This window comes from Antrostomus carolinensis, unplaced genomic scaffold, assembly GCF_000700745.2.
Source record: "Antrostomus carolinensis isolate BGI_N321 unplaced genomic scaffold, ASM70074v2 scaffold16872, whole genome shotgun sequence".
NCBI lineage: Eukaryota > Metazoa > Chordata > Aves > Caprimulgiformes > Caprimulgidae > Antrostomus > Antrostomus carolinensis.
Genome location: NW_010299113.1, coordinates 787 through 27,028, shown reverse-complemented (window position 1 = coordinate 27,028; position 26,242 = coordinate 787). Strand labels below are relative to the sequence as shown.

At 36.6% G+C, this 26,242-nt stretch overlaps 1 protein-coding gene across 1 annotated transcript in view; it reads right to left on the bottom strand.

Annotated features, from left to right (window-relative positions):
- The window catches only part of DARS1 (aspartyl-tRNA synthetase 1), a 39,573-nt gene extending 13,612 nt beyond the window's left edge, over nucleotides 1-25,961 (bottom strand). Inside the window, exons 1-6 of the mRNA XM_010162686.1 lie at nucleotides 25,906-25,961; nucleotides 19,775-19,867; nucleotides 14,738-14,840; nucleotides 6,757-6,859; nucleotides 5,525-5,605; nucleotides 4,993-5,052 (exon numbers count right to left, since the gene is read on the bottom strand). Coding sequence (XP_010160988.1) covers nucleotides 4,993-5,052; nucleotides 5,525-5,605; nucleotides 6,757-6,859; nucleotides 14,738-14,840; nucleotides 19,775-19,867; nucleotides 25,906-25,939 — 474 coding nt within the window. The 5' untranslated portion in view covers nucleotides 25,940-25,961. The remainder of the gene's footprint in view (nucleotides 1-4,992; nucleotides 5,053-5,524; nucleotides 5,606-6,756; nucleotides 6,860-14,737; nucleotides 14,841-19,774; nucleotides 19,868-25,905) is intronic.
- Nucleotides 25,962-26,242: the final 281 nt, after the last annotated feature.

Below are 26,242 nucleotides of genomic sequence, written 5' to 3'. Positions count from 1 at the left end.
AGTGTATTTTAACACTATAAGCAAGATTATAAAAACAATTATCAGGTTTAGCACAGCACAAGTTGCAGTGTTAGAATAATAGCCATGTAAGTTGCCAGAGACCAACAAATGTGTTTCAATAGAATTGAGGGCAGTTAACACCTTATGTGATGGTATCTCAAAGAGGTGCAACTGAGGCATAGACGTGCAAAGTTGTGAACTTTTCTTTTTACTCTCATGTCAGCTGTAAAATTTGTTCCACTCTCACCTCAGCTTTGCTTTTATGTTTGCCTGCTTGTAACTACCTATCTTCCACCACGAACAATCACTAAATACATAAAGTAGGCTAAATAAAAAGCAAAAATAATGTTATCTATATTCTTTCAAGTAATATACATTACTTTTAAATAATGTAAAAATTTTGCAATTCCTCTACTATATATATAAAGAAAATAAGGTTTTGCTAGGAAATAGGATTATGTTAAAAAACAATCTTTTAACCCCAAAGTGACTGAAGTCAACTTTTATTAAAATTTCAGTATTACTTACAGTGTAAGAAGAAGATATGAACATGCAGTTTGTTGTCTAAATGACTGGGACTGTATTATGTCTTCACTACCAAATCACTACCCACAATAAAATAAACTGTACATCTGCTTGTTCATTACAGCTTGAATTCAGTCAGGAAAAACACAGCTTTTGCAATGAGTAAATTGACTTCAACAGAATGAAATCAAGCTTGATGCAATCAAGTATTTTGAAAAAAAACAACCCACTGCATTAAGATCAGTGTAGAGTTGGATTACCAAATAACATAGTCTGACATCCATAAACTACTAAAGATACAGTTTGATGTTGATGCTCTTCCCTGAGCAGTTTAAACAGCACAATATTGACCCCCAAAAGACTTCTGTTTGGTCTCAATGAGCTGTGCATTAGCAGACATAATTATAGCATCAGGACTGCAAAATGCATATAAATCAAGTCAATGTGGACAGACACTGTTAAGATAAAAACACTGCTGGACATCAACAATAAGCCAGAGCAAGGACATGAGTCAGATCCATTGTTAAAACTGGATGTACCTGAAATGACTTTTTCTTCAGAGGAAGACAAACTAAGAAGTAAAACCCAAACACTTCTCGCCTTTTCTTCATTGTTTATCATCTACTACAGATCTTCATGAAATATGGTTTCTGTAGGTGTTTTTACAGACATGGAAATTCTACACATCACTGAATACTTCAGATAAACTTCAGAACAGCAGAAAGTAAGGATTTAAAAACACAATCAGCAATTTGCATTTTTTAATTGTTCTGATAAAGGAATGGTAAATCAAATATCTCTAGAATCAAGTATTTTGACTTTCATTAAAGTATCATGAAAAATAGATACTTAGGTCAACAGCTGTTTCTTCACGGTTACCTGTGGTTATGTGAAAGAAAATCTGGTCTACACAAGGACCCTCTTTCTTCTTACCAGTTCTCTTGTCTCTACACTCACAATTTTTCTACTTCACAAGTACGTGATCTGTATTTTAGGAGCTAACCCATCAGGATCAGATTCATTCTTCCTCAGTCATCATTCCTTGGAAAGGATTTTGAAAACCCCTCCACCCTAAATAATCACCATTTTCCCCTCCATACATCAGAATAACAACTACAGCAACAGTTGGGGATCTTGGCATTTAAGTACTTTCCACCCCTAACCTAAAAAAAAACCAACCCAAAAACCAGAGACCTCTGGGAGATCTTTGTCAGCAACCAAAATGCAGGACTGTTAAAAATACAGTCTATTTTCTCGTGTAAACAAGAATGGAAGTCTTGCAATCTTTGTAGAATAGTTTGCATATTACATCTCCACTAATGAAATTTCCTCATTATTAACTGCATTCCTTCTATTGCATCATAAACTCTCCTTGGTATACATCATAGCTGGATGGAGTAATGCTATTTTTGGAAAGCCAGTCCCACTCATTCATGCAATAAGAGTTTCACAGCTCCCCATTATCATGATTTGGCCCTATCCAATGAAATAATTGGTTAATCACTACTTAAAATTAGTTAAAACTATTTAGCTGCTTTCAAGACTGTATTTAAATGGACAAAAATAATATTAGTTTCATACTAAGGAGTTTTTTTTTAGCCTGAATCTAACCAAGATCTATGCATTTAGTTTGTTAAATCTTTCTCCAAAAAATAGTATCTCTATTTTTGATGCTCGATGACTTCCTTCTTCCTTAAAAAACTGGGGCATTGAGGAAACCAGAACTAGATGGTACATGTATCTGTGGTTGGACTTCCTCCCACACTTGTAGGAACAGATCATCACAGCATCTCTGTTAGAACTATTCTGTTAACATTTCTTCCCTGCTGCCCATGATTTGGTTATCCTAGAAGGAAGAGGTATGGGAGAGCAATGGCTAACAATGGCTTCAGGTATCTCTCTGAGCTTTTAACACATCATGTCTTCTAATCCTCCTTAGAACATGCCTGCTTATGCAGTGCATTTGAAAAACTAGGGGCTCTCTGAAGTCCCATTAGTACTGCAGCTCCAGTCTATGCAACCAAATCTGAAAATCAATTACTAGTTTTGTTTTGGGGGAGTTTTTTCAGTTATTTTGAAGGACAAACTGCCTTTGTGTCCCTGCTCTTGTGATTCCACTGCATACAGTGCTTAGGATGTGCACATATATATAAGTGCACATATTCTCACTGGGATTTCTCCTTTCTCCATTAAATATATTTTCTGTTTATTCAGCTCTCCCTTTAAAAAAGTAAAAATATAATTACTTACAATCTTCTTTTGCACAAGCAAAACTCCTGCAGAACAAACAAAGCAAACTTATGAATAAGCATTACCCTACTATTCTGAAATAATCTGCTTTTGTTCTGAAACAAATAAGGAAATGTGCAACAGAAAAGACACACAGAAATGTGACAGAGACAGAAACTTCTCGCATACACAGGATGAAGGTAAGATAGATACCTAAGCCTAATCAAGGGAAAGCTGTGTCCAGGCTACATCCAGCCACGGGTGCATGCAGAGGACGTGACACAAGGCACTGAAGCACTAAGAATTGACATTTCATCCTTCCATCAATTTAGTAAAAAGTTAACCTGAATTCCTGTTCACCAGAAAACAGCAGTTCAGCACCACACTGCGGCAGCTCTTGGAGCTCAGGAGAAAAACAGCTTCTGCAGAAGGCAGAGTTAAGGTTCAGACCTCAAAACAAGGTGCCAAACATTGCTGAATAAATAGTGTACTGGCAATGGTTGGGACACGTAAGTTAGAAAAGGTTATAGCAACATCCACGTAGCTCACCAGCTGTACCCTCCAGGCAGCATACTGACAACTAGCGTTCTATGACTATACTGGCAGAGATACATAAGGACTACTGGGAGAGTCCTGCTGGACTACTGAATGTGTACAGAGATGGAAGAATTTTAGCCCACCCCTTTCTGTTCCATCTCTTGTGTTTACTCTGGCATTACAGTCTTCCTTCTTTTTCCATTACTATATACCTTCTTAGGTTTTACCCTGCAGATGCCCTCATCTGAATTACAGCCAAGGATACTTTCACACCATTAACTGCATCCAGTATTTTTAACTGTTACTTTCTTTTGCTTTGTTTCCCTGTTCTCTTTGGGGTTCATGGATCTTTCCAGTTTATTATACAGGTATTTAATTAATTTAATGGATTTTCTTAAATTTCTCTGGCGTGCTGTTGAGTATTTTCCTTCATCAGCAGAAGTTCAAGTAAAACTTACTTACACTCTGAGTATCCCAGTGTTCAATTTAGTACACTGCCTTACCACTACCATATAGTGCTATCCTTTAAATGATTTTCACTTTCAACCATTAGTATAGAATTCTTTTCATCAAAGTCTTAATTTAAGACACAGATGAAGAGACCAATATGATGAAATACTGAGTATCCTGAAAAGCAATCACAAATTGAAGTTGCTCAGTATTATAAATAAGGTCAAGTGAAAAGCAATTAACTTTGGTCCAAATAAAACAATTTGCACAAGTAGTTTTAGTTGCTGAAATAAGAAGATCAGATGCTTCATGTATCTCAATGCCAGAACATTTCCAAATTTTCCAATAAATAACTGGTTTTTCTGTTTTATTTCCCAGGTCCCTAGACTGGTTTACTGAGAAACTGCTGTTACCAGAACTTTAAAGGCAGTACTAGATAACCATAAAAATGAGCTAAGCACACTCTTCACTCAATGAAAAGTTAATTAAAATTTTATTGTGGAGAGATAAATATGGGAAAAGACAAAAAAAGCCTCAGGTCAATAGGAACGGTTAGTTACTTACATGCTTAGTGTTAGCTGCTGTTTCATCAGAAAAGAAGAAAAGTTCTGTAAGTGATTTAGTAGATTTTTTTTTTTTCTGATGATCAGAAAGAATAAATATTTGGGAGGTATATGAATTCATAGAAGGCTGTGTCTTCATCTATGACCCGGATGAAGAAAGATGTTTCAGAAAAAAATAGATATGAATATAGTGGAAGAAAAAAGAGAATGAGATTGGTATCATGGCCTGGTACAGTTCCACTTGTGAGAGAGACAGCATTACAGCACCTCAGTGACATGTTAAATTCAAACTTCCATCTTATACTTCAAAACTGAGCTCTTACTACAGTTTTTGGGTATCAAAGACCACATTTGAGAAGAAATATCATCTCCAAATTGTCCCTATTCAGTCAACTTCGACATTTGTAAATAAAAAAGCCCACACGTATGTGACTATGTGCCAAATCCTAAATGTTCACCTTTAAACTACTAATACATATTCCTTGATTAATGTCAGGAAAGGTGACCATTTAGCATTAAAAAACCCTGTATTTTCACAATGCCATTCACAAATAGAAAAATATGTTGTTTATTTTTCCTCTGGTCAAAAATACACTTCCATCAAATCCACTACTTTTATTGCTGCATAGATTAGAAAGCTGAAGAGTAAACGCTTGCAGGCAAGCATGCAACACAGCATGTTCCTTACCCTTAGGTCAATGACTCTGTTGTCCAGTCTTGTATCTTGGTTTACAGTAGCTCTTCCATCCTACACAGTTGTGCAAAAATACATAATGAGTACATACACCTCCAAAAAAACCCCCCAAAACCCAACAACAAAACAAAATCAATGCAGAAAAACATCATTTGGCTAAAAGCCAAGGGCTACCACTAAGTTCAATAGAATTTCTACATCATTCTAGAAAGAACATACAGCAAACTGGCACAGTAGCAAAGCTTAGGTTGTAACTTTTTCCAGAGGTCACAGGCAGAATCCAACTATGAAGATCCAGAAGATGCACAGACACAAGACTGCAAACCCTCTGGTTTTGACCTCCCACTGCAGTTCAGCAGACACCAAAACTATAGAGATTTCTAACACACTTCTGGATAACACAAAGGAAGTAAAATGGAAGTCTAGCCAACCCCCAAAATCACTGCATTAAGGAAGTTTCCTGGCTTTCATGCTTTTGTTCAATTAAAAAGACGATAAAAAGTATTTCAGGATGCAAAGTTTTCACCTCCTCTCCTTCCACTTCTGGTCGAACAGCATCATCCAGCTGCAAGGGCAGTCGAGGTTCAGCTAAACTGATCACATAGATCTGAAATTGAGACAGGAACAGAAATAGCATCAGACCCAGCTCAAAAGGAGGTGTGATTTACAAAAGGGTATTTCTGGCATAGACTTGAAACAGCGTTTGCATAGGCTGTTAGCTGTTAAGACCGTGATTTTATTCAAATACTTGAGATACACGGGTGCATTCTCATGACAATACTGGAAGCGCTTAGTTCTTATTTTTCTTTCGAAAGATTAAAAATATCTTTTTTTCTTCTGGGAAGCACTGAGTTGAGCAAGTACACACTGCCTGAGGGACAAGCCTATTGATAGAGATTTCGCAGAGTTTTAGGTTCTGATTCCAGCAAGATCCTCTTGTTCTTCTCATTGCTAATGTATTATTTTACTTATCATCTGATTATATCTGGAAGAGCCACTTCAGTCTGAAAATTTATGAGATACCTAAAATACAATCAAGAGAATGAAAAATACCTTGCCTTGCCTTACAGTCTAGTCATAAGTGCAGTGAATTTGATATTCTTTCAGAAAAATCAAGCACATGATAATCTGCACATATATTAAAACATTTTCTTCAAAATCTGCAGATTTTCCCCAAAGCTGTTAACTAAAATTGACCTTACTGCTATAACTATAATAGCCATTATACTCAAAGTGACTGTGTTTCAGCTGTATTGTAGGCATACAGTCTGACTGAAAACCTTTAGAAGGAAAGGATATTACATAAAGGTTTAAATATGCTTTCTATTTAAACAAATTATAAAGTTGCACTTCCTCCAGCCCTACAGCACAAGCTACAGGAATTTTAGATTTCAAGAGTTTCCATACTGTTAAACCAGTGCTTTATTTTTGCCGAGTTATGTATTCCATCCCATATGTACTAAGGGGAAGATTGTAACTTTCTAATAAAGAAGAAACAAATTAGTCTAGCGAGATACTTTATTTTACTTGGTACTGTTAATTCAAATGGTAGATTAAACTAGGATATTCTAAAAATCAAATCTCTTAAAACCAGAAACGTTTCATGTTTACGTATGATACACTGAAGTCTGCAGTTTAAACCAGTTTATTTCTCTCTTATGGGACTGTTTATTGCCAAAGTTTATATAAGTAGACAGACAACCTAGACAGATAATCTCTCAAACAATTAAGGAGTGCTCCATTTGCTCAAAAATTTACCCTTTGAACATGAAGCTCAACATCTTGCTGAGTACAACCTCCAATTTTCTGATGTGCTTTCCTCACAACGCCTTCTACGTCCACAATGCTCTCTTTGTTGATGCTGTCAATAAAGATAGGAAGCTTACTAAATTTCACTGCACACTGCACCAGAGTCAGTACTGAGCACTAGGATGTTCATGTACTGTACGGACTGCTGGAACAACAAAAAAGAGTCAAGGATTTAGGCAGAGTTACTTACTATACATATAATAACTGAGTAATGAAGGACTTTGCTAAAATTTTCCTAGTCACAATAAATTGAAACTGGGATGGAAGACTTGGGACAGAAAGAATTATGATTAAGCTTAGTGCTCACTCGTTCTTTGTGTGTGTATACATCAACTGACAAGTTTTTCTAGGCCACATACACTCTCCTATGTGTCAGCTGATGCAATTATCTGAAAGATGTGTCCTAACCAGCAGAACAACAAACTGAAAGGAAGTCCTAGATCTGGAGGGGAAAATGAAAACCGATTGAGCTTGTTTAAACTACGTGACTTGTTACTGAAAGATGCAAGATGCTTTTAAGTCATTTCTCTACAACAGGGGACATCTTAATTAACAGTCTCTCCAGTAACAGCCACTAATAGTACATCAAAACACAATATAACATCTTGAAAGTCTTACAAAAATATAAAGTATGTGTGCTATAAGCAAACAATAACAAAAGCCTCAAGAGTCATAGGTGAGAAAACATTTTGTATGAGAAGTTTTTATTTAGGTATTTAAGGTCCTGGACTTTAAACCAGTCATTTTCTACAGATAATCTCACCCCCACTGGAAATATATTTTCACTCTGTCTCTTTGCTAGCCTGCCTACAAAAGGCCACATATCAGAAAATATTTCTTTCCTTTTTATGAAAAATAATTGATGATGAAAACTTAGCCTTCTTCTCTGAGCTGTGTGACCCAGAAGCAGCTGAGATAAACCACCAAGGGATGCCAACTATGACTGCTGGCTTGCCCTGCTTTCTACTGTTCCTGAAGCATTCACATCAGCCCTAAGAAAGGCTAGATGGATCTTTGGTCTGACCTGGGACAAGCTTTTTAATGTTATAAAGCTGAGTCCAAATTTAAGTTATTCAACAGAATTTTTTAATAAAAATTATCAAAGTTTTGAAAAATCTGATGATATTAAAATAAGTGGAAAATTCAAGCATCAAAATTCTCAAAGCCTAACAACATCCCTATAAGCAAATTACAAATAACTAAAAAAAAAGACAAATTTGAGCATTTCAGTTGATTACATTATTTCTTTGATGGCAATACTTTCAGGTGATAGAACTCATTGGCAGCTGCTCTGTAAGTTACAGAGACCACAGTGTTTTTCATGTGCTTGACTTACCTTAATCAGGTAATTCTACATACTGTATAAAACTTGTGAACAGTATGTTTCTCTGGTACACTTACACTTTAAAAGAGTTACAGTTGCTCAGATCAGTATAATGAACAAATGACTAAATTTGTACAAAGCAGAGCTCGACAGCAGGCTTTAAATCAGAATTCATTTAGTTAAGGATGAACCTCCATTCGTCTCCATTATTTAAGCAGAGGCAACAAATTCAAGACAGACAAGGAGAAATGACACTAAGTGCTTACAAGTACACTCTCTTACAAATTGTTCTGTTTAAAACTCCTTAAAAAGGCTGAGGCAGTAATACCATGCTTTGGATGCAAGAGAACGTGATGATAAGAAACATATAGAGAATATATCATGCTAAAATAGTATTACACATAACTATAAATTCCCTTTGCTTTTCAAACAAGTGAATGTTTAAAAGAATAAAAGTTTTGCTCCTCTGCTAACTTTTTTTTCCCTCTAAACAGTTCTCCTCTATTTTTCCCACTCCCTTTTTCATGTCAACATTTTGGCAAATGCCCAGAAAACACTACTAATGACATGAACAGCAGTGTCTGAATTGAAAAAATAAGTTTCTAATCTGCTGAATAAAAGCCCTCTCACTAATAACTGCAAATAAAAACAATATTTTAAGCTTACCAAAGAACTGTGAAAAATAAAATAATAATTAAGTGTAAATGTGTTGTATGATGGATTCACAATCAGATTACTGATCTCATAGCTGAGAACTGGTGTTAGTGAAGTTATTACAGGGCTTTGATCAGAACATGCATGGAATTCAAGACATGCAAAATGGTATCAGTTTAAAAATACAGGAAGAAACTGGCCTTTACATCACTAACTACAATATTGCTTCGCAAACTTGCACAACAGAATTTAAAACTATGCACTTGTGATTAAATGTGCTTTTTCTCTCTCTTCCTCTAAACTGGAGTTGCAATTAAAGTTTAACACACTTTTAATATCCCTTAGTCATTATATCTGTCATAATTTTAAGATGTATTTCAACTCAGTTCCTACCTATGCAGATCCCTATATCAAAATACGTATATAATTGCCTGGGCACACAAAAGCACCTCCAAGTTTTCTACTGCATGACCATCTTTGTATTTACAAATGTTCATCATCTCCTCTAAACCTTCACTTGATAACACGCTTTTGCTCATTCAGACTACATACCTAATCCAGTATGGAACTAAAAGCTCATGTTTTCAGTTCTGTTTGCACCATGCTCAGCAAGATCTAGTGCTGGAAAAATCTAAATCACCTAACATAGTGCATCAAATGTAAACTACAGAAACCTAGAAAGTGCTGCTTTGATCCCAACAGATAATTCCATGTAGGTTACTGAAATGGTAATTTCAGTTTCAGTTACAACAAGAAACAAGATTAAATGCTGGTAACTACAGCAAAGTGTTTTCCATGGTAGCACAAAGTCATCTAGGTGATTTTTTGATAAAATTCCCCTGGCCAACAAAAAAATCCCCAAACAAACCAAAAAAAATGAACAAGGCGCAGAAAAGAGTGGTAAAGCTATCACTATTTCCATTGAAGACAACAGTATTTCTAACTGTAATTAATATTACAAAGGATTAGAAACTAAATTAGTATGCATGATGCATTAAGAAAAGACAGGTGATATCTTTATTTTGTTTAATCCTTAAAGAAGGTATTTTAGTAACAGATTCATAAGTCCAATGCTAAAAAATTCCTTTGTATAGCTAACTGCTGATTTATATGTAATGTTCCTTCCAAAAAAATCAAGATTATAATTACTAAAATGTCCACTAGATGCCTTATGTCCCTCTTAATTATCTCTATGTCTATTAGCCAAGACTTTCTCTTTCAACCACAAGATTGCATTATTGCAGTCTGTATGACAACATCTTTCATCAGCAGCTTCATGTTGCAAGCTGAACCCCATGCGGGCCTCCCTCAGTGAATCACAATCAACATTTTCTTGATCAAAAGTCTGAAGAATTGGAAGAAACTTAGCTATTTATAGACTTTAAATAGAAATTGTTTTATTTAGTGGAAGCATCTATACTTGTTCAGACATTTTATTGTTTTTTCTTCAACAGTTCTCTCTAGGCAGACCGCACAAATTACTATATTAATACATTATTAAATTTAAAAATATTAAATCATAAAACCTAACAATCAATGATCCTTTATCTGAATGCCAGTGAAAACTGATGGCAAGAGAGTTTGCTTTTGAAAAAATGAGTCCACTTTTTAAGTAGTTGAAAGTATAAACATTTTACACTCAACTCAAGAAGAGCAACTGTACTACTGTCTGCACAAGTACAAATATCAATTAAGCCCTCTGAAAGGGGATTTAAGTGACGCTGTATACATGAAGGCCAGGTAAACAAATGTCCTTATTCTCTTCATTCTAAAAAATATAGTAATCTGTTTCCTATACCTGGATGAACCTGGGTATCTCCTGAGGAAAAAAAGCAAAGCCTATCTTTTTTTAAAGATTTTAAATAACATAATCCACTATATATTTTAAATAATTTTCACTGAAAAAAACCCCACTTTATTTCTCTTCTGAATTTACCCAGCTTCACCATCTGTTCATTGCATCTTGTTACACCTCTGTACCTGCAAAGTAAAGAACCCTCCACTGGCAGAAAACCTTCTTGCACAGTTACCACTGGACTGGGATTCAAATGACTTACTAATTTCTCTTGCATAGAATACAGAGTTTTCTTTAGTCCCACAGGAAGGCAGACTTGCCTGACCGCATATCATTCCATCTTGCAGCTTCACCATCAACCTTTTCCAATTTGACATATATTCAGACACAAAGATAACAAAGTGGACAAAGTATTCCAGAAATGGTCTAATGACTGGCATATATTACATTAATGGCATTTTATTCCTCTTTTTCAAAACTCAAGAGATCTCCTAGCATAATAGGTAAGAGAACTGCATGGACTCCTGTTAAGTCAGTTATCAATCATGATCTCACATTTCTCATCACTTACTTTCCTACATATTAGTCCTGAGCATATACAAAATCTGATCTAATGATCACAAAGGTACAAATTCACACTGAAGAGCTTCAAAGTGATTATTCTAAATGAACCCTGGTTACTATATACTCCTATCCCCTATAATTTACCATTCCAATTCCTTTGTCACCAGCAAACTTAACAGCTGGGATTTGACATTTTCTTCCAGATCATGGATATAAAATTTAAATAAGGAAAATATTTCTGCAATATCCATCAGTTTTCCTGGTATTAACAATTTATCTAGCTGATGAACTTATGTATATTTTTCTATATGGTGAAGCATTTTGATGCAGGTTTACCTATCTTCCCCCCCAACACTTTTAATCTCTTTTCTGGATTTTCATTGTCTGGGTTACTATAAAGAGCCACCAAGTTACTTCCTGAGTGAAGGCACTTTGTTTGGGCAGCTAAATTAGAATCTGTTAACCACCTCACCCAACTGTTATATCACATCACGGGGCTATGGTTGCAGGGGGGAAAGGCTCAATGCTGATATAACAAAAGGAGAAAGAAAACCAAAATTGACCACACCCAATACTTTATAGAAAAAACACAGGTTGATAAATTACTAACTGCACCACCTGGCACCTCTGCCCTCTGAAAGAGACAATTAACTCCCTCTTATACAGCACCCCTTGCAGGACTAGGCCGATTGGTTTTTTCCCCTGATGAAAGACATAAGAAGAATGCCACAGCTGCCTATCCAGTACCTCAACTGGCTCTATGTTGTTTGCTATGTATATTTTGAACATTCAGCTGGAAACTTTTCACAGTTAAACTCACTGAAACTTCTTTGTAAAACTGAGTTAAACCAGTATTAAGTATCTTTTACAAAAAGAACTCACATTCTTATGATTATGGAGATTATCAGTATACGAATGTTGCTAGACCACAGAAGGTTATGAAAGTTCTTGGTTTCCATGTGCCAATATCTAAAAGAGGAACTCTGGTTTGTTTATTATTTATGAACATTTGTAGAAAAATGCTCACAATTTAATCAGTTCTCGATAAAAATTCAAGATCTAGAATTTCACAAACTATTTTAAAGAAAGTTTTGGACTCAGTATCAAAATATGAGAAAGTAGCACATGGAAAATCAAGTTTATGTACTACCAGTGAAAATGTTTAGTTTAAAAATTTAATTGAAATGTAAGGTATTTAAGTTAAATGCTTTCTTCAATAAATGTGTACTTCCTCATTTGATGTGTAGGAAACGATGAAAAAAGAGGAGACGATGAAAAAAGACACTGAGAAAGGCAGAGGAAAAGTAGAGTTATTTTTAGACATCTAAGACCAGCCTCATCTGCTAGTAATAATGGCATCATGCCACAGCAGGTGAAAACTAGCAGGAAAAGGACTGAAGCCAAGGCACATACTGTTGTTGTGCTTCAGGTGTTACTGACACAGCCACACAAGTGCACTTAGAAACCTGGGAACAGCAGCAGCCTCTGAAGCACAAGAGGCAGCTGCAATGGTGATATCAGACAAAATTGTAGAAGATGATAAAACACTGGAAAAAATGAGAGCATGACAGGATATTAATGAAATAGTTTTCTTGGTGGGAAGGAATAATGAGAAGATGATTGCACTAATGGTGTTAAAAAAAAAATGCAAACCCTCACCAGAAAACCCAGAAGGCTGTACCAGAGAAAGTTCTATCATTCAAAGAACATGATGATAAGCATGTAAGCACCTCAGAAGCACAAATAATGAGTAAAACATGCATGCTATAAATTAGAGAGGCTGAAGTATCAGCATTTAGCTAGCAAATGCTGTCACAAAAAGTAGCAGAGTGAAAAGTCAAAACACAGTACAAACATTAACGAGTGGCTACACAGAGGAAAGCAGGTCTGTCACATCAAGAAAAGTGGGGAGATGACAGGGAGTTGGAAAGAACCTAAGGATGAGGTTCCATCTGATTTAACAGCTCACTGCTGACAGAAGAGAAAGGAGCTTTGCCCTCTACTCTTTCCAGATACTCTTTTCCAACATTTCCTACTCCTTGTTAGCTCTGGACCTCCACGACCTAGTTTAAATCACTAACCTGACAAAAAACTAACTGAGTAAAAAAAAAAAAACTTGTGAATCAAAAAAAAAAGTCACAGAAGGCTTACAAGTGGCAGAGTCAGCACATGGAAGAAAAGAGTAAAGACCAACTTCCCTCCCATGAGCTCCTAATCACTGAGCTCTGCCACTCATGAAACTAATTCAGTTATGGAGGAAAGAACCACAAAGAAAACCGAAAAACAGAGATGTTGGAGAGAACTGGAGAATGGCAGAACGAGCATCACAACTCTAGGAGTTGTTTCACTGTTCTCTAGTGCAAGTTCGTCGAGAGAATAGAGGCAGACTGTTGGTAGGTTAGAAGGAGATGAATTGGGGAACAAGTAGATTATACACTTAATTCTTTACAGAGATTCTAAGTGCTGGAGAGAACAAACTATTTCATGAAGAAACAGAACACTTCACTTTGGCTCATAAACACCTGTAAACAGCATGCTTCACACTGGCACTGCCAACACTAAGCACCGCCAAACAACAAACACTGCTGGTTCTGTTTTCCTCTTCTGCCTTGAACCTCATCAGCAGAAGCATTATCCTAACCTTCTTAACTTGGCTTTTGGAAGTCTATACTATAATGAATCCCTCCTCTCCCTGACATATTGAAGGTTGAAGGCTGTAGCACTTTTGCAGCTAATTAGTAGGGGCTCCCTTCCCAGGCATGAGAGTAGTGCCAAGAGCTACACAGAAGCAACTCAAGTGCCACATGTTAAACATATTACTGCATCGAATTGATCCACATTGTGAACAAGTAGATATATGTGATTAAAAGCTCCACTATAAAAACACCTTTGTCATGTAAGCATAGTCAGTACTGGACAACCTGAAAGCACAATCTTGAGGCAAGTAGCAGGGGGAAGGTAATTTTTTACCTTTAAGAACAAAACAAACCAAATGACTGAATGTAAATTGCTGCAAAAACCACCTGTTTAATTGGCAAGTCTAACTATTACCCCCCCCCAATATTTTAAAAAGTAACATAAATCCTTCATTAAACATTCTACTGCCAAAAGTAAGGTATAAATAAGATTAATTCAGTGCACAGAAGCTACTCTTAATTTCTTCAAGTCAGTACGCCACTTGCAATATGGAACTTCTTCACATCAGTCCCAGCTATAAAATGTATTACTACACTGTATATCTTGTAGAAGAAAAACCCTGAACATGTGCAGACACACACAAATACCACACACAAAATGAAGTGTCCCACTAAGCTCAGCGTGCCAGACTTTTTGTTAGCCAGCTCAAAGTAAATGTAGGTTGTCTATGGCGAGAGAATGCTGCTTCAGCAATTCAGAATGAATTTCCAGCCTGTTCTCTATTTTATCTTTTGTCAGTGTAATGTATTCAGCGCAATAGTGAGCTGACAATTTAAATAACTACATTTTAAAACAAACGAAGCATTGATGTTAATGTGTGAAAATGGTCCCAACCCCTGGGAGTCCTGGTTCCCACCATTGTTTACTCTGACAACAGGATATAATTGCTTACTTACTTGGCAGCAAACTTTACCATCTGCTTGCTTGCATGCTGTCCCACAGCCACAAGAGCCTGGATATTAAACTGCTGCTGACGCAGGACTAAGAAACACTGCTTCCCTGAATACAAAGAAAAACAACGCAGGTGTATTAAGGACAAGTTACTCGAGGTCTTTGTGAATGAGAAAAAAAATGCTTTACTACTTTCATAATAAGCTGAGCTTTTAAGGGTGGGGTTGTGTGTGTCTGTCTCCCTCGTCACCCCCCTGCCTCCCAAATACATCAAACTAGTCAGCTCTGCATGTACACCCCCCCCAAAACACCGATCAAATAATCAAATAATTCTGCCTTACGTCTATAAACATGTGAATGGACATTTTCTAAAAATAACAATAAGCTTTCCAAGATAAATAATATCTAGACAAAACAAAAATTAGAAATTTTAACTTTTTAATTATCTTTTGTTCTTCAACTGCAAGAAGTAAATCACACTTTTCCTTGTTGCTTAGCTCACAGCTACTTCAAGTGTACTTTGTTTTAGAAGAAGTTTTTTCTCATCTTCTCAAATTAAAGCTGTAGAGTTCACTTTACAAAGCTGCTCTGAGAGAAATAGGCTTGATTTTGCACCACAGGGACTAAACCAACAATGTTCATTCTATGATACACCACACATTCAGAATGAAGGGGAACAAAAGGAGTATTGATTCTGGTGAATGACAAGAACCTAAAAGACCCAAGTAAAAATTCCTCTAAGAGCAATTTATTCATGAACAGCTTAGGGAAAAAGAAGTTAATAGGAATTAATAATAATTTACAAAGAACATCATGCACTTTGTTGACTTTTAAAATGGGCAATTCCAAGTCAACAAAGCTCTTTCTAATCTGTTTAGCTCACAGTTACAATCATTTCATATTTCTCCTCACATCTCTAATAATCATTTACTCCTTAACTTAGATTTAAGGAAATATGGTGATTTTAAATGGTTCTTCCTTAGAGAGAAATTCACAAACACTTAATTGTTGCCAAACGCTTAATTGTTGCACTAGTATCAGATAAAATGCATCAATAGCATTTTAATTCCAAGTTCTGACTCATAACATTATAACATCTCCATTAAAATGGGGAGAATAGGAAGAAGACAGAAGCTTTGTTATAGTTATTTCCCAGTTGTTGCTGACTTAGACTATAAAACATTAAAGTAAACATATATCTAACTTGAACACTGACACTAAAAAGCCAGTTGCAGTTTTCATTTGTAATTATGTAGATTACCATTCCTGACACATAGCTGCAGATAGTTTAAACAGTGTCAGAAGATAAATGCAGAACATTTGACACACAATCTGATGGAAATAAAAGCAAACACACAAAACTAGTACAAAATATTATTAAAAATGAATATTATAATTATTGGAAATAACCTTGTCCTATGATTGTTATTTCATAAATGCAACAAAATTAATCCCATCTTTTCAGAAAACAGAGTACAACTATTTCTGTATTCCAGAGGCTGCAATATCAGTATGAATGTACACATTTCTTACAGCCAAATATTTGAGTCACAGATTTAAATTAGAACAGTACAGGCTTCAGAAATTAAATAGAGCCTTCAGTGGTATACATGCCTGTGTTTCAGAACCAGCAAGTCAACAAATTAAGTCCAATTTTTCCATAAGCCACAATTACTAAGTTCCTTTGGATAAGCCAGGCACATCTCAAACCTTTGACATCTCAGTATTTCTTACCTACAAAGTGGTTTGATACAATATTTCCTAGAAAATAGCTCAGTCGCAAATAATTTAGCAAAATATGATCGAAGATTCAGCAATGATGTCTAAGGTGTCCAAACAAAAAATACACAGCTGAAGACAGCTACAATGTCACTCAACTAGTAAATATTTAAGGAGAAGACAGTGAAATAAATGATGGGACCTTCTATCATACTAATCAGAAGCAAAAGTTTGGCAGTGGTACTTAATCCCAAACACTGGTCTGATCAATATCTGTATTATAAAAGGACTTAAAATCTTTTTGTCATGAGTAACAGTAGTTGTTTTCATGAGGGAAGAGGATGTTTCGTAGACTACAACCATTTCTAATCACACAGAAGATAAGTGATCAAACAAACCTCACTGATAGGAATAGTTAAAATATCACAATTACAAAGACTGTAAAAGGAAGCAGAACTTTTCCCAAGAGCCAAAGGCGTGCAAAATAAACTATCAAAAAGACAAGCCATAATCAAATCTAGTTCATTATTAGATGCTTTTCCAGATGAAGAGACAGAAAAAAAGAAGCATCAGAATGAAAGAAAAATTGGTATTATGGGATGTTCTCCATGCATTTCAAAATATTTACACGGTATTTAAGTGAAAATTATAAGACCAACTTTACTCACATTCAACAGTAAACTACTCTAAGTTTCTATAAAACAAACCAATACTGAGTCCCACAAGAATGCCTAAAAAGATTAAAATTGAATTTCAAAAGAAATTTGGTTAAAAAGGTCTGACTCAGTGTAATGCAAGGAACTTTCACTCACTGAACAAATAAGAGAAGACACCACACAGAGAATCCCCTCAACAGTAAGCACATAAAACCAAACAGGAATTCATTTCCTCTCTTGGATGTAAGTAAGAGCAAAAAATGTTTGGTCATATACCATTTCCCATGTTTGGTACGTTACTAGTTACAGACATCTGCCAGCAAAGAGAAAACTTTATATAGTTTATTATAAAAATTGTTCCAGTATTTAAACTGCTCTCGGTAGTACTCTTATTTTCAGACATACTATTTTGATGTTTTATAAAAATCTGCATTCATAAAGCAACAGCAAGTTCAGGTCTAACACACTGTGCAAGTCCCAGCTGCCTGGCAGAACCCAGACTGATTTCCCAGCTGCTTTTGAATGATAAACGTGATCAGGAGGCTTAGGCTGGCTTTAAAATAAGGCCAGAAATAACATTTAGTCAATCTACGATAAAAATCACAGGGCCCCAAGCACTTTAATTTTAGTACAACCACAGAAATTCCCAACACCCCATTCTTTACACATCCTCCAGTTAACTTCCATCAGACTTCATGAGTGGCTTGCTGTACGAGACAGCTGGATTATGCAGTTGTTCACATTCATTTTTTTCTGGTCTATTAGTCAGAACTAGACAGGGTTAATTAAAGGATATGTTGGTTTATTTAAGAGTCAAATTTGAGCTTCTGAGAAAAACTCAAGCTATTTTTCTGTAGGATTTTCCTGTTTCCTGCAAAACTTTCCTTTCTGTAATGGTAGGAATAGCGCCATGATGTACGTGGGAAAGGCTAATATTACATTTTACTCTTAAATATTTACTTTTCTTGTAAGATTCTTTCCCTGAAACTTAAGTAAACAAGTATATAACATTCCCTAGCAGCATTCCCTGAATGCCAGAGTTTTTCTGTGTTGTCAGACCAAGAGGGAACGAGAAGCATGATCAATAAATTGAGAACACTTCATGCCCATAATCAATTCCTCTTGCTTTCATTCTTCAGGTTGTGTTAAGAGTTCTGAAAATAAGCACTGTTATGTCATGAAAAATAAGTCTTTCTTGAGGTCAAAGGTGAAGGATGACAAACAGCTTCTTTTAAGTTAATATTGCCATGTTACATATGTTACCCTGATTGAAATAAACACAGATATCATGCAAGATATCATATACAAATGCAATACAAAAACAGTAATAAACATCCACTGTACTTTACAGTTGCTTTAAAGGTTTGCATAAACACCTGTCTTTAATATACTAAATTCTGTTAATAGTCTGGACTCTTCTTACAATAGCAAAAGAAAAAGCCATAAGGATACTCTTACTTGTATACTGATAGTAACATCTTCAAGTTGTTATGACCAAGGCTTTCACAGATTTTGGGGTTGTCAATTTCATAGCAAAGAGAGACTTCCATGTAAGACCACACTACAGAATTACTGAGGAAATCACAGAGCACTCCCTAAATTTAAAGATTCAAATACAAATTAAAAATGTGCATTATATGTATATAATTACTTGCAGTTCTGTATTTTAACTGACTGCAGTACAGACACTCATGGAGAGGGACATTTTTTAAGAAAATGAAGCCTCAAAAAGAGATATTAATCCGGTATCTGGCATAACATTCCATGCTGCATTCTTGCCTCTAACTTGCATTATTCCCAATTCTAAGACTACTATTAGGTTTCAATCATGAAGATAATTTCTTTATGCTCTTTTCTTTCAACCCTTGGGGAGACAAGGTATTTATATCTCACTACAGAGCTGCCAAACATAACTGAAACCAGTACAACAGTTGTCAGCATCTCATGTCAACTGAAAAGGCCAAAGCCTATTTAAGTTTGCATATGGCAAACTGATCTCCAAAGAGAACCGATTCCAGGGGAGAAATATGGCTGTCAGACAGCCAAGTACACAGCCCACACCACTGAGAACCTAGAAAAGGATTTTTCCCTTTGTCTTGTTAAAGAAAAATGATGTTTCTTATTTTAAGTTCAAATTGATATAATCAGGTACTGGCAACTGAAAGTAAAAATTCTGAAATTTTAACACAGATTTTTGTTTCCTGTCGAAGAGAAGATATAGTGAAAATATTCATATGCGTCAGAATAAATATGGCCTGTCTGACAACTGATACATTTATAATAAAAGTACTTTTTACAGAAGCTTCTAACAGTTTTATCTCACAAGTGTTAACAGCCAAAGCAGAATGACTATAATATTTTAAAATTACCATTATTTACAACCATCCACACATTATTTAGTACTATAATGAAATCAAAATTCACTTATACTACAATGTAATAGTAACACCCCATTTCCACTCAGCTGAAAACAAAATTTCCTTTTCCCCTCCTAGGAAAAGAGGTGGAAAAAAGAGAAAATAACCAGTCAAAGTGAACACTGAGTCACCAGGTGGTAAAGTTTCCTTGAATGCAAGACATAACTAACAAGTCATGAAGCCAGGATAAACATTCAGGTTATACTAACAACACGAGGCACCAAAAATAAAAACCCTAAAGGCATCTCACCTTTAGCTCTGCTTGTATGAATTCTGCCACGAACCCAAACCACTTCATCAGCCTTCTCCACTGTCAAGTCTTTTATTCGACTCAAAACTCTATCTGAATTTCAGGAAAAAAAACAAAAACAAAACATTTAAAAACAGTTTTAGGTTTTTTTTAAGCAAAACATTTTTCACTTCAAATACATTTTCTGTCATTGCTAAAATTTCTAATAAATCCAAAACATTATATATTTTTTTTTTATCTACAGCATAATAGATGTACTGAAAACACACTCATTTCCTTTCTCGGTGAATTGTACTTGATCAAGTAGTTTTAAATTGGTTCAAGCTTATTGTTTGACTTATATAGCAGGGTCAAACTGCACTAAAACAAAAGCGAGACTTACTGTAGTTCACGGATGGCAGCACCCAGCATGACTACACCATTTTTGATAGGACTTCAACTGTGCTGCACCTATTAGTCTGGATTTCTGCTAGCTAAGGGATGTCTGCCTGGCTCCACTGTGTGAAATGAAAGTTGGTATTTTGAGCACAGAAAAACAAAGGCTCAGAAGTAACGTGAATGTTCTCTGTAGCTACAGAAGTAGGGTATCACTGTAAAATATTATTATTTAAAATAAAGAAATCACAAATAAATGTGCATTAGGAATTGAAAGAAGTTTTATTTTGGTAAAAACAATAGCATTTTTGAGCAACAAGAGTATTACTGTGTAAAACCAGTAAAATTTCTTTTAACAGTGAATCTCTGATAGCCTGATGAAGCACTCTATTATTGTGGGAGCCATCAGAAAGAGGACAATTCATCAGAAAGAACCCTTCAAATTCTATGTACCCAAGAAAGCTAAACAACAATAGGAATGCGTGGTTTGGAAAGGACATATTTGGGATAGTAAAGGAAAAAAATATATAAAGGAAAATATTTTTTAATAAATCAAGAATTTAAAAATTGTATACAACCATTATGAACTGCCAGTGTGCTGGCTGCAGGCCACTCTTCCTTCCAATGCACTTGTTTAACTGTATTTTTCTGTAGATTTTTGGCCAAATGTATTTTTGCATGGCCTTAAACACTTATTTCTTACAGTATCAACAAATCAGTTACAGGATATACATAGCACTGCATAGAACCTCAACATTTCTAACAGCTACACTTACTCATTTATAGTCTGTATGTGGTTAAAAACACTGCTTATTAGACCAAAAAAAAAAAACTTCAAGGGAGACACTGATCCTCATGGGTCTCTTCCAACTCAAGATGCTCTCATGATTCTACAACACATAACACGAGCACAAATCCACTCTTTCATCACAGACCTCTCCCTTGTTTCTAAATAATATTCAATTTACTACGACACTTCCACTCTAGACTTTTCCCGCCAGAACTTGTCCAAAGTTTGCCCACCCCAGGTGACCATCTGCCGTCCTGGACTCCTTCCCTCTGTCTCTGAACACCAGTCACAGCTTGCCCTGCAAGCCTGTTATTCCACACTGGGAATTTTAGGGGGTCGAGAACATTTATTAGCTCATGCTCAGGGCAATGCAGTTTTTAGTTCAGAGACACACATCAAAACCAGAACAGAATGAAAGCACACATAGAAATGCAATAGGAAACTGACTCAAATATATCAATAATGTGTGTGCACCGGGGAAGGGAGAAAGGGGAATAAAGATGTTATCACTTGCCAGCAACTTCTGATATCCAAACTTTATCAGTACTGTAGGAAACATGCCACCAGCACAACCCATAAGCTTTACTATTTCTAAGAGTTAGATATTCAGACATTAAAATTACCTCAGTCAACTTTAAATTGTATTGTTAGAAACTTAAAACATTTTCCAGGCACAGCATAAAGACAGAATGAGGTGTTATCCTTTTTATGGATTCTTAGTGTTTCAGGAACTATCTGCATTAGATAAATATTTTTTAAAAGTCTTTTGCATACATAATGGTTCATGTTTTATCAAGACTAAAGAAGACAACTTTTAACACAAAATTTTTATATGATATCAACTATTAAAAACTATTTCACCTTCAATAAAAAGGACAATAAAACAATATTCAAAAAGAGATATCATATTGTGACTTTTCCAACAGCAGATCACAGCATGGTTGAGGTTGGAAGGGACCTCTGGAGGTCATCTGGTCCAACCCCCTGCTCAAGCAGGGCCACCTAGAGCCACTTGCCCATGACTGCATTCTGACAGGTTTTCAGTATCTCTATGGAGGGAGAACCCACAACCTCCCTGGGCAACCTGTGCCAGTTCTTGGTCACCCTCACAGTGTTTCTGAGGTTCAGAGGGAACCTCTTGTGTTTCAGTTTGTGCCCATTGCCTCTGGTCCTGTCACTGGGCACCACTGAAAAGAGAGAGAGACTGTTGTGTCACTTTGTTCCCCTCTTTCAACACTTCCCAAATCTCGTCTTCTTTTCCTTTCATTTCTAAAATGCTGGTAGTTCATAATAATGTCTACACGTTAGTATAAGCAACCATTTGTTCCTCATTTTATCCTGTTCAGCCAATATATTGTAGCTCAAACTTTCCCTCTGTACCTACAATTTCACCTGGAATTCCTTTCAGTTCATTTCTCTCTCTTCCATGATAAAAATGAAGCTTCTTGTTCTCTCCTTTAGGATCCTCACACTATACTCTTCAGACTACCACCTACTTGTTCTTTCACATTTTCTGTCTTCTTGCAACATAAACACTTACAGACAACTAAATAATGCAAAAATAAGATCTTTTAAACTGTGCTACAGCTGCAGTGAAGACAAGGGAACAAAGATTTCAAACAAAGTTCAAATGAACACTCTGTAAGTCTGAAATGACACTTCCAACCTCAATTCAACATTCATGCTATCTCACCTTCAGTGCCACTTCCAATCATGTTTAAGGAGAAACCGTATTTTTTCATTTACTTCATGTATAGCACAACCTCTTCTTTTCAACATAATAAATATCTCAGAATTCTAACCTCTTCTAAGCACAGGAGGACAGGGGAAGAACCCAAAAAGCTGTGTAGGTTACAAAAGTAAAAATTACTTTTCCATCTCCAGACCCCCATTCCCTGCCTGTCACATCAGCCCGTTTCCTAAGTCCATTGATCCTGCATCATGGAGTTTTGAACAGTTTGATCAATATTTCTGCTCTCTCTGTGAAGTGCCAGCATCTTTAAAATGTTGGATAAATTTGAAAAAGGTGAGATAAGTTTAATAAAAAAAAAAAAACTGAACGCCAAAAGCAGTGTAAGATGAAAACAGCTTCCAGGGAGGGGAGATGAAAGTAATGGGGCTGAAGGAAGAAAAAGGGAAAGGCAAATGGAGATTTGTTAGCAATCACAGCCTCAAGCAAGCAGGAAAGACTTAAAGGCATGATGCAGCATGAAGTGAGAACATCAGATAGCCATGGCAGTCCACTTCAGCAGTAGAAAGACTCAGGTGGGCCAAGAATGAAGGCACAGGTGTGTGTGAGATGAGTAGAGCAGGGTGGAGCATCTGTGCAACAACTTTGTGAGCATGGGAAAAGAGTTTTACTTTGTCTGCAGAGGAACAATGATTTAGGAGTAGGGGAAAAGGACAATAAGCCTGTCCCTTGGAAAGGGTGACTGATTTGCTGTGATCACTCAAAGCTTAACTTCCCACATCCAGCCAGTGTCCTCAGGACAGCACAGCTACTACAGCAAGCCTAAAAGCAACAGTGCTGCCCACCACGGCTGCTCTGTCTATTGTCTCTTGGCTCCAGTTGCCAGACGGTATGTGGATCCACACATGTCGTACCACAATTCATTATCCTGACTTAGAAATGGCATGTGCCCACACAGCCTTCACACACAAACAAAATCAACACAGTACAGACAGATGGGAACAGGCACATTTGTGCTTCCCCACTACCCCCTGCCCCAAGCAGCAGCTCCTCCAAGACACTCAAGGCAAGCAGAATACTTTGGGGAAAAGCACATGTATGCTACTGATGGTGAAGTGATGACTTCACACTCCCGTGAGCCCTTTGGTAAGAGCTCTCCCTGGCAGCAACTACTGAATCTTTAAATAAGAGGGCATTAGTTTCAAAGAAGGGACTAGGCTGATCTTAAACTTTTTTATTATAAGCATTTTGGTTTTTATTGTTACCTAATTTTGGTGTTCTGAATAGCTATCTTCTAAAAAACAGAACAGCAGGAGTGTTGTAGGTTGTATTTTAAGCCCAATGGAAAACCTACGCAATCTTGTCCATACATTGGCTGAGACTTTACAAGGATCAAGGGTCAGAGAGACAACAGATCTAAATACAGCACTCAGCCTTTTTCATATCATTTCCTGTAGCTTTCACCATTTTCCTTCTCAACATCTTTTTATTCTCCAGAGTATTTTTGATTGTTTCTTTTGAATATGAGACAGTTGGCAGGGCAGACTTTCTCCATGAAGATCAGGATTGGATTCACCATCTCAATCTGCCAGCTTGGGTCTCCCACAGTTTTTTTATATGAGGTGTGAAACTGGGAGAGGAAACACAGCTTGCAGAAACTCCAGTGAGCCAAATGCCATCACAGGAGAGTGCAGGGAGAGGAGATCCAAGAGGACAATCTTTCAGCCTACAGTCAGCAGTGCAGGTTAAACCCTAAGATGCTAACTTGCAGAAATTACCTTTTTCTTAATATTATACCTTTTAGTTTGTGACTGCATGCCAATTTATGGATTGTTACATGGGTAACTATGGATGGCTGTGTTCCTGCCCCTTCTAGCAGTCACCAGACTCCTAGCCAACTTCTTTTACTTTGCTAAGCTGGTGCACCAAGTTGTTATTACCAGCGTGTTGAAACGGATCAGCAGAAGACCCAGCATCAGGGAGAGGGAGACCACAGCAGCCAGCAGCTGGGCTGGCTTACAATGGGATTTCAACTCTAGCTCCCTTTCTTTGACAGTTAGTATATAATTCATTCAATAATGACTGTTAATACAGTCTCTAGTGATTTTCTTGTCCTGTTACATTCTTGATACAACGTTCCCCTTCAGTTCATTTCAATCTGTGATTGCTTTTGTGGGTCCTCCTCTTCCCTACGTTCTGCATTTCCCTTCCTAAGGGAGGTGAACCAAAACAACCATTCAGAGGAGAAAAAAAATCACCTAGTCACAGACAATGTTCCTTTTTTACATTTCACTACGAAGAAGCTGCAAGAAGCCAGTCCATTACCTTTCCTCGTTCCTGCTTCATGCACTGAACAATATGAAAATGAATATGTTGGCCTGGGAGATGGTTCTCTTGCTGACAAGTCTCTCTGAATTGCAATCCCTCACCAGTACAAAAAGAGGATTTCCTGAATTCACAGTGGTGTGAATAATGATAAAACCCATAAATATTAATATACAGTATTAATGGCTTTGGTGGTCATATGCAGGAGTAATGAAGGCTGCACAAGCAGACAGGTATCCTACTCAGCAAGCCACAGCAGACTTGCCATAGACTCCAAAGAAAAAACCTAACACCTCAGGACTCAGTACATTATAAATAATAATAATTTAATCCAAAAAAGTCAAGCCTGCAGTGATGGACAGAAACAAAACTGACAAGCTCGGGAGGGCATGGTACAGGCAAGGGCAAAGATTGACATTCCATAACCTCTCTGGACCCAGCTCCAATATTCAACCACACTCAATATTTTTTTTCCTTCTATCTAATCAGATTTTCTTGTTTTCATGACCCCCTGTCCAATTACCACACACCTTCAAAAGTCTGGCTTTATCTTCTCTACACCCTCCCATTAAGTAGTTTTAAACAGCAATAACATCACCCCACAGCTTCCTCTTCTCCAGGCTGAAGAAGCCCAGCTCCCTCAGCCTCTCCCCAGAGATCCTGTGCTCCAGTCCCCTGAGCAATCTGGTAGCTCTCCACTGGACTGGTTTGGAAATGTTAATGTCTTCCTTGCACCAGAGAGCCCAAAACTGGACACAGCACTACAAATGCAGCCTCACAAGTGCCAACTGTATTCAAATAAAGCAAAAGAATGGCAGCAGGATTCAAATGAAAAAGTTTGGTAAATGATTTCTCAAACAAGTACTGAAGGCATCAAGTACATAACTTCTTTTTTCCTTCCTTCCCCCAACCCTTTTTTAAAAAAAAACTTTTTGTTGTTGTTTAACTGACCTGGTTTCTCTTGGGATTGTATCATTGGTGACATTCCATATCTTTCCTTAGCATAATCCTAAAACAGAGGTGAGAAACATACATGAAAGAAGGACACACAAAAAGATGAACAAAATCATTAGAGAGTTAACTGTATTACAAGTACAACTAACTTGTAATACAAAACAATTAGCTATAATATTTAAGTTGAGAAATTGTGTTGCAGACTCTTGCAGATACACAAGTAAGAGAAGATACTTGTGCCCTGTAAGAAAAATAATTCCAACAACAGCAAACACACATTAGGATCGTTATTTGCTACACAGATTGTTTGCAATCCCTCTATACAGAGCCTAGT